This window comes from Malaya genurostris, chromosome 3 (genome assembly GCF_030247185.1).
Source record: "Malaya genurostris strain Urasoe2022 chromosome 3, Malgen_1.1, whole genome shotgun sequence".
In the NCBI taxonomy this organism is placed as follows: Eukaryota; Metazoa; Arthropoda; class Insecta; order Diptera; family Culicidae; genus Malaya; species Malaya genurostris.
This window is the reverse complement of record NC_080572.1, coordinates 94,064,613-94,077,106: the sequence shown is the minus strand read 5'-3', so window position 1 is coordinate 94,077,106 and position 12,494 is coordinate 94,064,613. Positions and strand designations below refer to the sequence as shown.

At 35.1% G+C, this 12,494-nt stretch overlaps 1 protein-coding gene across 19 annotated transcripts in view; it reads right to left on the bottom strand.

Annotated features, from left to right (window-relative positions):
- LOC131438316 (adenylate cyclase type 2) overlaps positions 1–12,494 on the bottom strand; it is a 221,295-nt gene that overhangs the window by 76,676 nt on the left and 132,125 nt on the right. For all 19 annotated transcript variants that reach the window (XR_009230918.1, XR_009230903.1, XR_009230911.1 and 16 more), the window contains 2 exons: positions 1,386–1,516; positions 963–1,160 (listed from right to left, as the gene is read on the bottom strand). Coding sequence is in view for 1 of the 19 variants with exons in the window: in XM_058608233.1 (XP_058464216.1) it covers positions 963–1,160; positions 1,386–1,516 (329 nt within the window). In the remaining 18 variants the exon portion in view is untranslated. The remainder of the gene's footprint in view (positions 1–962; positions 1,161–1,385; positions 1,517–12,494) is intronic.

Sequence of the window (12,494 nt, the reverse complement as noted above, 5' to 3'; positions counted from 1 at the left end):
AAAGTAAGTAAAGTAAGTAAAGTAAGTAAAGTAAGTAAAGTAAGTAAAGTAAGTAAAGTAAGTAAAGTAAGTAAAGTAAGTAAAGTAAGTAAAGTAAGTAAAGTAAGTAAAGTAAGTAAAGTAAGTAAAGTAAGTAAAGTAAGTAAAGTAAGTAAAGTAAGTAAAGTAAGTAAAGTAAGTAAAGTAAGTAAAGTAAGTAAAGTAAGTAAAGTAAGTAAAGTAAGTAAAGTAAGTAAAGTAAGTAAAGTAAGTAAAGTAAGTAAAGTAAGTAAAGTAAGTAAAGGTAGTAAAGTAAGTAAAGTAAGTAAAGTAAGTAAAGTAAGTAAAGTAAGTAAAGTAAGTAAAGTAAGTAAAGTAAGTAAAGTAAGTAAAGTAAGTAAAGTAAGTAAAGTAAGTAAAGTAAGTAAAGTAAGTAAAGTAAGTAAAACTACGATGAATATTTGCTTAGAAATTTCGTTTTACAAAGTACAAATTTTTAATGCAACCTGCTGAAAACAGAATGCAATAACATGTTTTTGTTTTAACCATGTAATGTCTGGTCACCATGGGTTGAGTCTTTTTTAGAAATACAATTTTGAAACGTGTTCGACTGGCATCGGATAGGTTTTGATCTCTCCCAAGATACAAGATTAATGCAATTAACTAGAAAATCTAGTTTTTTTTCGAGACTGTGAGCAGAATGTTCACTGTGTATGCGATCGAAAATCATCGCACCAGACTAGCATATGGGGAATGAATTCTAGTGTTCGATTGAGTAGACGTATGTGTTGAAAGGAAGTTTTTCATTCCTACCGTAATGAATAATTGAGAAACTGCTTGTACACGAAAATTAAATCTGCTAATGATGACAGTGATACATCATCACGTTAGCTTATTTCATATTTGCTCTACAACCTCGTGAGTGGTTGTTGTTATTCTGAAAATGTTCAAAATTTCGAATATGTGCTTCCCGTGAAACTTACCAGTATGAGTGCAAACAGTGGTAATGGTGCCAGCTGAGCTCCAACGGCAATGGCGATAGTTCCGATGGTTCCGGTGGTGAGTAGAGCAAAACCGAGCGCGGCCACTGGAGAGTTCATCACCATTGGAAAGTGCAGAGCCACTAGGATCCCACACAGGACCAGTGATGCAACGGCAAGGATCGTCAGATCGGCCACAACCTATAAATCATTTGTTTTCAATTTGGTTTCACTTTTTGTTAGAGCGGTAACGAAATGGATGGGATAAACAGGAGTAACCGCGAGGGAGCAGAGGAAAGATAAAAAGCAGATAACCGTGTTTCCTCAGAGCCGTCGTATAGATGGAGTTGGGATTTGCGGCATGCAGGTGGGGCATGAGCTTGTTGTTGGACAGATGAAAAGAGAAAGAGTATAACATTATCTTACCGCTTTTTGCAGCTGGCACAGGGCGATTGATATCAAACAGGAAAGTATCGATATTCCCAGTCCGGAGATAAACAACGACTTTCGCAGCCGTTGCCGGTACCGGGTGTACAGGTCATCCAAGTGGCAGTTTTCTGGAAAAAAGAGAAGAGCAGAGAGATATTTATATTGCGGCGAGGAACCATTTAGCGGTATAGTTCTCTTAAATTGATTTCGATTTGAAAACCGTCGAACGAGTAGAAAGGTTGTGGGATGACGGAGGTGATCTAGATGAATAATTAAGAGTATGAAATCACAGTAAGTTAGAAAACATCAATAACTATTTGACATTGGAATGAAGAAAAATTATGTGCTCGAGATTTCGAACGGGGTCGTAAGGTTTTATGTGAATCTTAATGTTTTATCTTAATCCAAAAAAGTATTTAACAGAATGGTTTCTATTTTTCTTGGTATATAATATTATTACTAATCGTGTTTTAGTATCTGTTTTTAAAAAAGTCACACACCGTCTACTGAGTGTTTGCGTAGCAAATGAGAATCTATTTCAGATGGATGGTACCCTGTACGAATAAACGAGGTTAGGTGGGTTTGGCAACAGTAATGCCTCAAGAAAACTGATTTGACCGTTTAATAGTGCAGAGTAGCTCATTTTGCATAATAAATGTTGTTTGTTTTCTTAATTGTTTTCTAGGAGTTTTCAGTAGCTCTGAGCTCTGATCTTCTGTGCTGAAATTAGATATGAGTTTAGATTGGATCGGAGCATTATTTAATATAGGAAATTCGATTGATTTTGGATCCAGAATAGGTTTTCCTTGATGAAATATGTGTGTAGTATTATTTTCAGTTCAATAACATATGTACTGAAGTGTTTCGAACTGTTTTTTTCCTTTTTTCCTTTTTTTATAAGCATAAAATAAGTATAAAATTCGCTCAAACTTTAGAAAAATTTTCCGAAGCCAAGTGTCATATACTTATTGATTAAGGATTTCAGAGATGGCTTGACCGATTTTGATAAAACTGGTTGAATATGAAAGATCTTCCTACGCCATTATTTTTGTGTTTAGATCTCATGATTAATTTTTTAGTTATGCAAGTTTTCATATAAACCTTAGTAGTTTCTTGATAATATCTGTCACAATTGAGCTTGAAAAATTTAGATACCTTGTCGTAATCATATTTTCAATTTTATATGCCATTTTGTATCACCAATCAGACATATATTTTCATATCACTCAAATATGCTCAAGAAAATATGTCTATTTATTGAAATTTTTTTAGTTTATTTTATGAAACCAATCGATTAACATTATTTCTAGTCACAATTTTTTAGAGATAACCGAATATTGATGCAGAAAACATGAGAATCGATAAAAAAGTTATCAGCTCACTTCTAGGTGACTACCGATTGAAGTAGGTTTGAAGTCAGCTTAGAAATTTTTTACCGTTTTCGTTTCGCATTTTTGAGTTATGTTCTAAAATTTTTAACACACTTCACCGCATAATTCCGGAACTGGATGTTGGAACCGAGTACCATCAGGAATTCTGTATGGTAGTTCGTTGAAATAGACCAAACAATCGCAATTGGGGAAAAATGCATAAAAAAGGCGGGTGGGTAATGTCAAAGACATAACTGGATGTCGTCCTTAACACTTCCGAATATCAATTAGTTGATCAATTGTATGAATTATGCAAGCATTCCTCTTTTCCACATTTTTCGCAAAAACAAAGAAGGCTTCACTTGATCTCGATTACACACAGCAAAAAGTGCACAAATCTAACCAAACTGTTCTAGATTTGTACTAAACTGAGGATATTTTGCTTCGATTTGCGAGCAAGGAAAATTAATAGTTCTTTAGAAAACTTTTAGAGCCGATAGAACGGCTGATTTCGTGTAATGCTCTCCACCGTTGCTTTTTCACCAATGCAAATGACTGGCAGCTGTGACGTAATCGCTCTTGTCGGAAGCGAAACTAGCTTTGCAAACGACACAAAATACATCTGCTCGCAGGGGCGATAGAATCCAAACTGATCCAATTTTTGTTGAGAGATTTGTTTTTACCTGATTTCGTTTGTAGCTTTTTCACTAATGGGCGGTTCTAACGGCTATAAAAATAGCAGCATATAGAATTTTAATTTCGATATTCCATTTAGGATTTGCATTTCATTGAAAGAAACTATCCGGATGCTGTACGGGATTCATTCCTGCCTTTCAGAAGGACCAAATTGTGGAACTCACTACGATAGTAAATACTGTTCGGAACATTTTCTCGAACGATTTGTTGTACAGCAGCAGATATTTTGTTCCCTTTCTCAGAACGCGTTCTGATTGGCTGGTGTTGACATGGGTCAAATGGGACTGGATTTTCAATAGTGTACTTTTGAAATACTTCAATGCTTTTTCTTTACACGCTTAAGTTGAAAAATTTCGATTCCATTGGTAGTTAGATTATATAAATCCTTTCACAGATCACTGAGCTACGAGCTTAAAAAATACGAGAAAGGCAAACGCGCCTTTTGAATTATCCTCTTTGATACTCGTTTATACCAAACATTTCAGAAAAGTTTAATTTTGAATTATTTGAGATTTGTCACACAAATGAATATTTTATCATAAAATTGTGATCATATTTCGTATGGCATGTAGCAAAAATTATGTTGATCCGTTAGATACAACAAGAGGTATTCACGATCAAAAACTTATCACTCTCTCAGAGGGTAAATTTTGAAAAGGCACCCCATAGTAAAGTAAGTCGTATTCACGACAAAACGCGATGACTTTTTTGGTGGCGTTTTTTTGTGTAAAATGGTCAGTAAAATCGATTCCACGTATTGATACGAACCGCTTGAAACGCTATCATGTTCATTTTACACCAAGTTCCCTTGTACTGGATTGTATTCAAGTTGTACTATCAGGTGTACAACTTTGCTTCCGGCGTTTTTTTTTCAAACTTAAATGCTTTATTGCGAAAAAGTGCTTACAGATGTATTATTCAAAGTATTGTCCGTCGCTAGCGACAACTTTCTCCCATCTTTCCGGCAATTTTCGGATCCCGGCTCGATAAAAGGAGTCCTCTTTTGACGCTATCCATGAAGCAATCCATTTTTCCAACACTTCGAAGGATTGAAAATGTTGATCTGCCAGGCCGTGTGCCATCGAACGGAATAGGTGGAAGTCAGAAGGGGCGACATCTAGGGAATACGGCGGGTGAGGCAAGACTTCCCATTTCAGCGTCTCCAGGTACTTTTTGACCACTTTTGCAACGTGAGGTCGAGCATTGTCGTGTTGGAGGATGACTTTGTCATGTCACTCTTGACACATCAGTTGCGTTCGGTAGCGATCTCCAGTGATGGTTTCACCCGGTTTTAAGAGCTCGTAGTAAAGCAAACCGAGCTGATCACACCAAATACAAATCAAAACCTTGGCGCCGTGAATATTCGGTTTTGCCTTCGACAAAGTAGCATGCACGGGCTTTCCCCGCTGATTTTCTGCGTTTAGGATTATCGTATCGAATCCACTTTCCATCACCGGTTACGGATCGATGTAAAAACTCCTTACGATTTTGTCTTTGAAGCAGTTGCTCACATGCAAATGGACGGCGCTCGATGTTCCTCGGTTTCAACTCGTACGGCACCCAGTTTCCTTCTTTCTGAATCATGCCCAGGGCCTTGAATTCTAGAATTCTCTCTCAATGTTACAATGTAATTGTTCAGACTGGCTATTACCCTGACTGTCTCAAAGTGTCTAAAGTTATTCCTGTTTACAAGTCTGGTGATCGTTATGATTGTAATAATTATAAATGTAATTGTAATAATAATGTCTGTCTTCAACAAAATCTTCAAAAGTCTATTGGTCAATAGACTTCTCGAATTTTTAAACAAACATAGTGTCCTTTATAAAGGCTATAGCAGGATAAGCATGTGAAATCTACCCCCAAAGGGAATTCATATTGTTATACCACATTTGAAAGGTCATAGACTGGAAACAATTTTCTCAAAGTTTCAACCCTTTAACTGCCATATTGACGGAGCTAGGGTGGTTCTATTGATTTTTATTTTATTTGATTTTTGAAGAAACTGCTTCTCCGAAAAATTTGAAAAAAATCAGGCATGTTTAAGGCATTATGGGGATGCTTTACAATTTTTTTCAAAATTTTTGAAGATGTATTTCTTTTATTAAAAAATACTAGAAAATTGTGAAACATATTTTTTCCCTCTTCCAATTTTTGCACCACCCTGGATTTTTTAGTGATAAATAATGAATTTTTGGACATGTTAAAATGGCATGTTTCCATATTTTTTAAAAATGTGGACGACCAAACATTTAATTTTTTCTAAAAAATCAATAACAGTCGACCATGCGTTCCCATCAAATTCTGAGAGAAGGAAACGCATGGTGCTTTATCTTAGCAGTTTCTAGTAGTAGTCGACCATGCGTTCCCATAAAGTTCTCTTAAAACGGAAACGCATGGTGCTTTGTTCTAGTAGTTTATGATGCAACTCAAGCGCAGGGCTTAGAAATCAAAGTAACGAAAGGAAGGAAATGAGTATCAACCTTTGCATAATACATACACGATCATACTTCGGGTACAACCTAGAAAGCTACAAAGCGAGAACTTACTGGTATGTGGTTTATATATGAATGGTAGTAATATATGAACGTTGCGAGTATCACACATATGCAGTTCGGTTACGGCAGTCAAGAACTAGAGCGAGTGACTGTATATAATTCGATGATTCGATAGTGTTTCATGAAATGGTCAAATCGTTTTGCACTGTTGGGTCTCGTACAACGCGGTTTTCTTTTTGCCAGCTCTGTACATTTCACTAAATACATAGCGAGTTGAAACAGCAGTGAATTTAATTTTTTTTATATTGGTGTCAAACAAAAGTGGCCACTGATGAAGGTTGGAATCGATTTCTTAGAATTGTTTTTCCATAAATACGTTTATTTCTTAAGGCAATTTACATAAGTTGTTCATCGCCGTAGCATCACTTTTACATAGAATTCTTATCCTAATATAATACTAATATAGTCACATCAATTTGAGTTTAATAAAGCATATTCCTCTTATTTTTTCAAATATCATATTATTTCAACCAAACGATGAACTGCTATAAATTTTAAAATAAGCTGAAATTTTTATACATTTTGTGATTGATTTCATAACCCACTTGGAGTTTCTTTTTATCAGCACACCATTTTTAATAAAATTTTGCTATTGGATGAACTAATGGACGCAGTAGGAGTCAGAACTAAGACTCAAAAGGGTCAATTATTAAATTGAAACTTCAATTGTCTTTATGAAATGATTAAGAAGTTTCATGTAAGAAAGGTCACGAAAAAATTTCTGAAAATTATTGACTGTATTTTTCATTTAAATAGGAAATGGGATAAAAATGTTATAAAAATACATTGCTGTTTCAATGCACACATTTTCTCTCTGATTCTTTTCGTTTATTCTATAGAATTATCATCGTCACTTGGTAGCTGTTCTGATTTAAGCATTTCTGACAATATTTTCGCCGGTCTCACAATTCTGGATAAAAACCGAGCATAAGGAAAGGTAGTGAATAATGGCGGTCTCGTGTGAACAGCAACCAACAGTTCTATTGCCAATAACGCATTCACAGCAACGGCGCTGGATTCCCAAATATCCAGTCGAATTTGTAGTGTACTCGATATAGTACTTGTAAGCTTTTAAAAATGAGACTTATTACCGGCCCGAATAGATTTTTTTGTGATCTGTGTGTCTCAATTGGGTCATCTCGTGATAAAGCTTTAAATCCAAAATTACCTGGCAGAACATCCTTTTCAAAAGCTTCTGTTCCAGAGCTACTATATTCCGATACTTGTTGCACTCGTTCCAATCCAAGGATTGAAAATATTATCTTATTAGAACTTCCCGTTCGCAATTTGAACAAAAATACGAATAAATCTTTCTCATTTACACCAGCATATCACGAAGCTCAATGATATTTGATCATATTAAACCTGTAAAAACCTGGAAGCGTTCCTCTGAGAGTGAAAATCACTTACTGAGTTAATTATGTATTCTCAAATATTTTCTGGAAAATATGGAGCTTTCTACACAATATACCCAAAAATTAAAGAGATCGATTCAGCGAATCAAGTTTTTTAATAGACATGGTCGATAAATGCTTGATTTGAAATTATGCAAAGGTTATAACTCAAAAATGAAAAATAACGCATCACTATTTTTTTATATCTGTTGTTGTTTCAAATTTTAGAATAAATAAAAAAATATACAGCGCTCTCAGTCTACAAACCATGAAAACCATCATAAAGATATTCGATTGAAGTTTTCAAACACAAAACTCCAACTTTATCTTTATTATACATTTTTCCAGAAAACTGTACACATCCCTCGATAACATATCTTTATGATAACTTTTGACACTGTAATGAAATTTTCATTCTTTCTTTCATTATTCTTTCTTTACATCCATCAGCAACACGTAAAAAACTGACACTCGCTCTAGTTCTTGACTGCCATAAGGGGCTGTCCATAAAAGACGTCACGCTTTTTTTGACGATTTTTGACTCCCCATCCCCCCTTTGTCACAAATTGTCACAGAAGCAAAGACCCCCCACCCCCTCTATGTCACGTGTCACGAATTCAATACATTCTCAATATGTATGACAAACCATACAAATATGAGGGAAAAATCGATTTATTACATAATGTCATTAGATTAAAAAATATCCCTAAAACTACAAAATCATCGGAATTATTTTATTAATATTAATTATATAAATTAACAAAAGTATTTGGTTGGAATTGATGAAACATTTAAATCATCTGTTTTATTCCTCCTAGGAGTACACAGATATATTATTGTTTTAGGTAAAGAATCATATTTCCTTAGTGTAGCATACAGGGCTGAGAAAATAAAGACCAAAACCTCATCAAAACGAGATCACTGCCGGAGAATCTTTTCATGATCAGTTGATCAGTGAATTTTAAATCACATCGATCAATATCGGTACTGATCTTCCGTCACACAATGAGTAGTGATTTTGAGCTAAAATGATTCTTGATTTATGTAAGTTCAATCATTGGATGATTCGATAAGCTTTGATGTTGGTGGAGGAAAATCACATATGATCAAGATAAGACATGACATGATCTACGTCTGAAATCGTTGATCTCCCGCCCTTTTTGAAATGGAGTACAATTAAATAAACTGCATCAGAATCAAATAAGAGAAATTGTTATGATATACTATTATCAATGCTGTAATTACAAAGAAAGAAAGAAGAAGCTTTTACATCAACAAATACACGTTTTCCTATAGAATGTAAACGTTTATTGTGCAGATTTTTTCAGGAAATAGGGCAAAGCAGTAATATAATTAAGTATTTCAAAAATGCGCTCACTGAAAATATTGGACGTCACATTCCAAAAACCTCCCCCCCCTCCCCCCTGTCACAAAAGGTCACGTTTTATGAAACACCCCCCTCCCCCTTGCGGCATGACGTCTTTTATGGACAGCACCTAACCGAATTTCATATGTGTGATACTCGCGACGTTCATGTATTACTACCATTCATATATAAACCACATACCAGTAAGTTCTCGCTTTGTAGCTTTCTAGGTTGTACCCGAAGTATGATCGTGTATGTATTATGCAAAGGTTGATACTCATTTCCTTCTTTTCGTTACTTTGATTTCTAAGCCTTGCGCTTGAGTTGCATCATAAACTACTAGAACAAAGCACCATGCGTTTCCGTTTTAAGAGAACTTTATGGGAACGCATGGTCGACTACTACTAGAAACTGCTAAGATAAAGCACCATGCGTTTCCTTCTCTCAGAATTCGATGGGGACGCATGGTCGACTGTTATTATTTTTTTTAGAAAAAATCAAATATTTTGGTCGTCCACATTTTTAAAAAATATGGAAACATACCACTTTAACATGTCCAAAAATTCTTTATTTATCACTAAAAAATCCAGGGTGGTGCAAAAATTGGAAGAGGGAAAAAATATGTTTCAAAAATTTGTAGTATTTTTTAATAAAAGAAATACATCTTCAAAAATTTTGAAAAAAATTGTAAAGCATCCCCATAATGCCTTAAACATGCCTGATTTTTTTCAAATTTTTCGGAGAAGCAGTTTCTTCAAAAATCAAATAAAATAAAAATCAATAGAACCTCCCTAGCTCCGTCAATATGGCAGTTAAAGGGTTGAAACTTTGAGAAAATAGTTTACAGTCTATGACCTTTCGAATGTGGTATAACAATATGAATTCCCTTTGGGGGCAGATTTCACATGCTTATCCTGCTATAGCCTTTCAGTATGGCTTTAGACAAGGTTCTAGCACACATACCGCTATTATAGAATTAGTAGACAATATAATGAGCTAGATTGACCAAAAAACATGATTGGTACCTTATTTTTAGATCTCAAAAAAACTTTTGACACTTTGGATCACAGTATTCTCTTGGACAAACTTCAGTGCTACGGCATCAGGGGCATCGCGAACTCTATTATCAGTAGCTACTTGACAAACAGAAAACAATTCGTGTTCATCGAGGGCGACTGTAGCAATCTTACTGCCATAAACATTGGAGTGCCACAGGGTAGCAATATAGGACCACTATTATTTCATTTGTATATTAATGATATAGGTAACCTGCAACTCACAGGGACTCCGCGGTTATTTGCCGACGACAAAGCTCTATTTTATCCTAACAATGACATCAATGCTATAATAAACTCAATGGAGAGCGATTTAAGTTTTCTAGACTAATATTTAAGTGAAAATTTATTGTCCTTAAATCTTATAAAAACTAAATATATGATTTTCCGGTCCATGAGAAAAATAATATCAACCCATCATCATCCTAAATTGGGACATTATATTATTGAAAAAGTGGACTGTTTCAAAAATTTGGGTGCATATTTTGAACCCACGTTAACCTGGATACACCATATTAAATCTATTGAAAAACATGTGGCATCCTACTGCGGTATTTGGTGGAGGGTCAAGTCATATGTTCCTAAGCGTGCACTTCTAATCTGTTATTATGCTTTTTTGGGGTCGCGCCGCTAGCTCTCATCTAAAAAAATTCAAACTCTACAAAACAGGTGTCTCGAAATCATCTTCAATAAACCCCTACTGTTTTCAAGCTTATTGTTATACTCCGATAATACCCCTAACATCTTACCTCTAGCATACTTATGTGGTGCTCAAACATTACTGTTCGTTCATGATATCCTACACAACACCATAATTTACAGTTTCAAACTTTAACTCACTCTCGAACTACACGTCGTAGTAACAACCTGCTTCGCATTCGAGCAGTCATAAACATTGGTCAAAGAAGGATTCTTTTTGTTGGTCCAATAAAATATAACGCACTTCCACTTGACATTCAAAGAACATCCAGCCATGCCTTATTCGGTGCTAGACTGAAGTATCATTTTAAGCATTGACTGAGCGATTAATGTAGTTCCTTAATGTATTAATGTATTCCTTGTTTTACAAACTGTCAATAGTAATTCTTTTTGTATATTTTTTTTAGTTAGCCTGTATCATTGTGGATCCCTTAAAAGGAAATCAATTCCACTGGGATTCCGTAATATTTATTAATCCTGACATCATGAAAATACAAACATCTCAGCGATTCTAATTATATTTATTGTAACGTAAGAGTTTATTTTTGTAGTATTTTGCCAGATTATTTTTTTAGCTGAGATTAGTTTGCGCACACTACCTAATCTACTTTTTAGGGCATTCTACGTAAAATCAGGCGATTTTATCCAACAGTAATCAACCTCCTTTCTGAATGCGATAGAAAGTTTAACTAATGATACGATTTATGAAATTAATTGAGGTAAAACGGGTTGAACGAGCTAGTATTGCCATTTCTATTGTATGTACTTGAATCACTGAGGTTTTCTACGTAATATGGACCACCATTGATATGTCGCATTGATTCTGTTTCTGGATTGTAAAGCAGAAATTGAAACGAACGATTTTGCATACGAAAAACCTACTTTAAAAATATGCACAAAGATTTCTATGAATTTATTGGGTAGAGTCGCGTTTTTTATTCTGTTTTCCCAACAGTGCATCGCTGAGAAAAGTGAGCGAGATCCAATTGGGAAGATTTGATCACTATTTCCGGTGCCTCCGAAATCGGTAACCAGGAATCAAGATAGCCGGAATCGGTTTGTTCAGCAGTCTACTGATAATGATCACTACACTGAGGTCTTTTTACGCGGTTTTTTATGCGTTTTTTTCACGCGATTTTTTTCATGCAGATTTGAGGTGTTTTACGCGGTACGTATTCCCCGCGTAAAAAGAGACCCCTGTGTAACTGGAGTAGTTTTGAGTCCAGTATGGATTTTGTTTTTATTAATTTTGTTTCGACCCTCTAAATGGTTGTATACAATTTTTAGCACACTTTACCCTATAATTCTGGAACCGGAAGTCGAATCAAAATGAAATCCAGAAGTTTTGTATGAGTCCATAGGACTACTCATTTGAATAAAAGTATGTACAAATCGGTCACGGGATCTCTGAGAAAAATGAGTAAATATTTTTGAATTGGAATATTCACACTGAAATTCAAGAATTTTCTATGGGGTTATAACACCTTTTATTTGAATCTGATATTGTGAGAAGTGGTTCAGCCATATCCGAGAAAAGTTGCTGTATTATTATTTTGCACATTTTTCCTCATAATTTCGGAAGCGGAAGTCGTATTCAAATAATATTCAAGAATTTTGTATGGGACCACAAGACCTTTCGTTTAAATCTAAATTTGTGAAAATCGAGAAACGTTAATACAACATTCCATACACACATATGCACATACATACACATTCTTACACATACACATAGATATTTTGCGTACTCGATGGACTGAGTCGAATGGTATATAACAATCGGTCCTCCGGGCCTCGATTCAGAAGTTGGTTTTCACAGTGATTGTATAAACTTTCTATATGAGAAAGGCAAAAAGAAAAGTTCTGGTAACTGAAAGTAGGAAAAGAGAAACAGAAGCAGAAAGTTATTTTTTTGCCACCGGATTCCACACGGCATCTAGGCTGGTCCTGTTCGGAGAAATATCATTGATATTG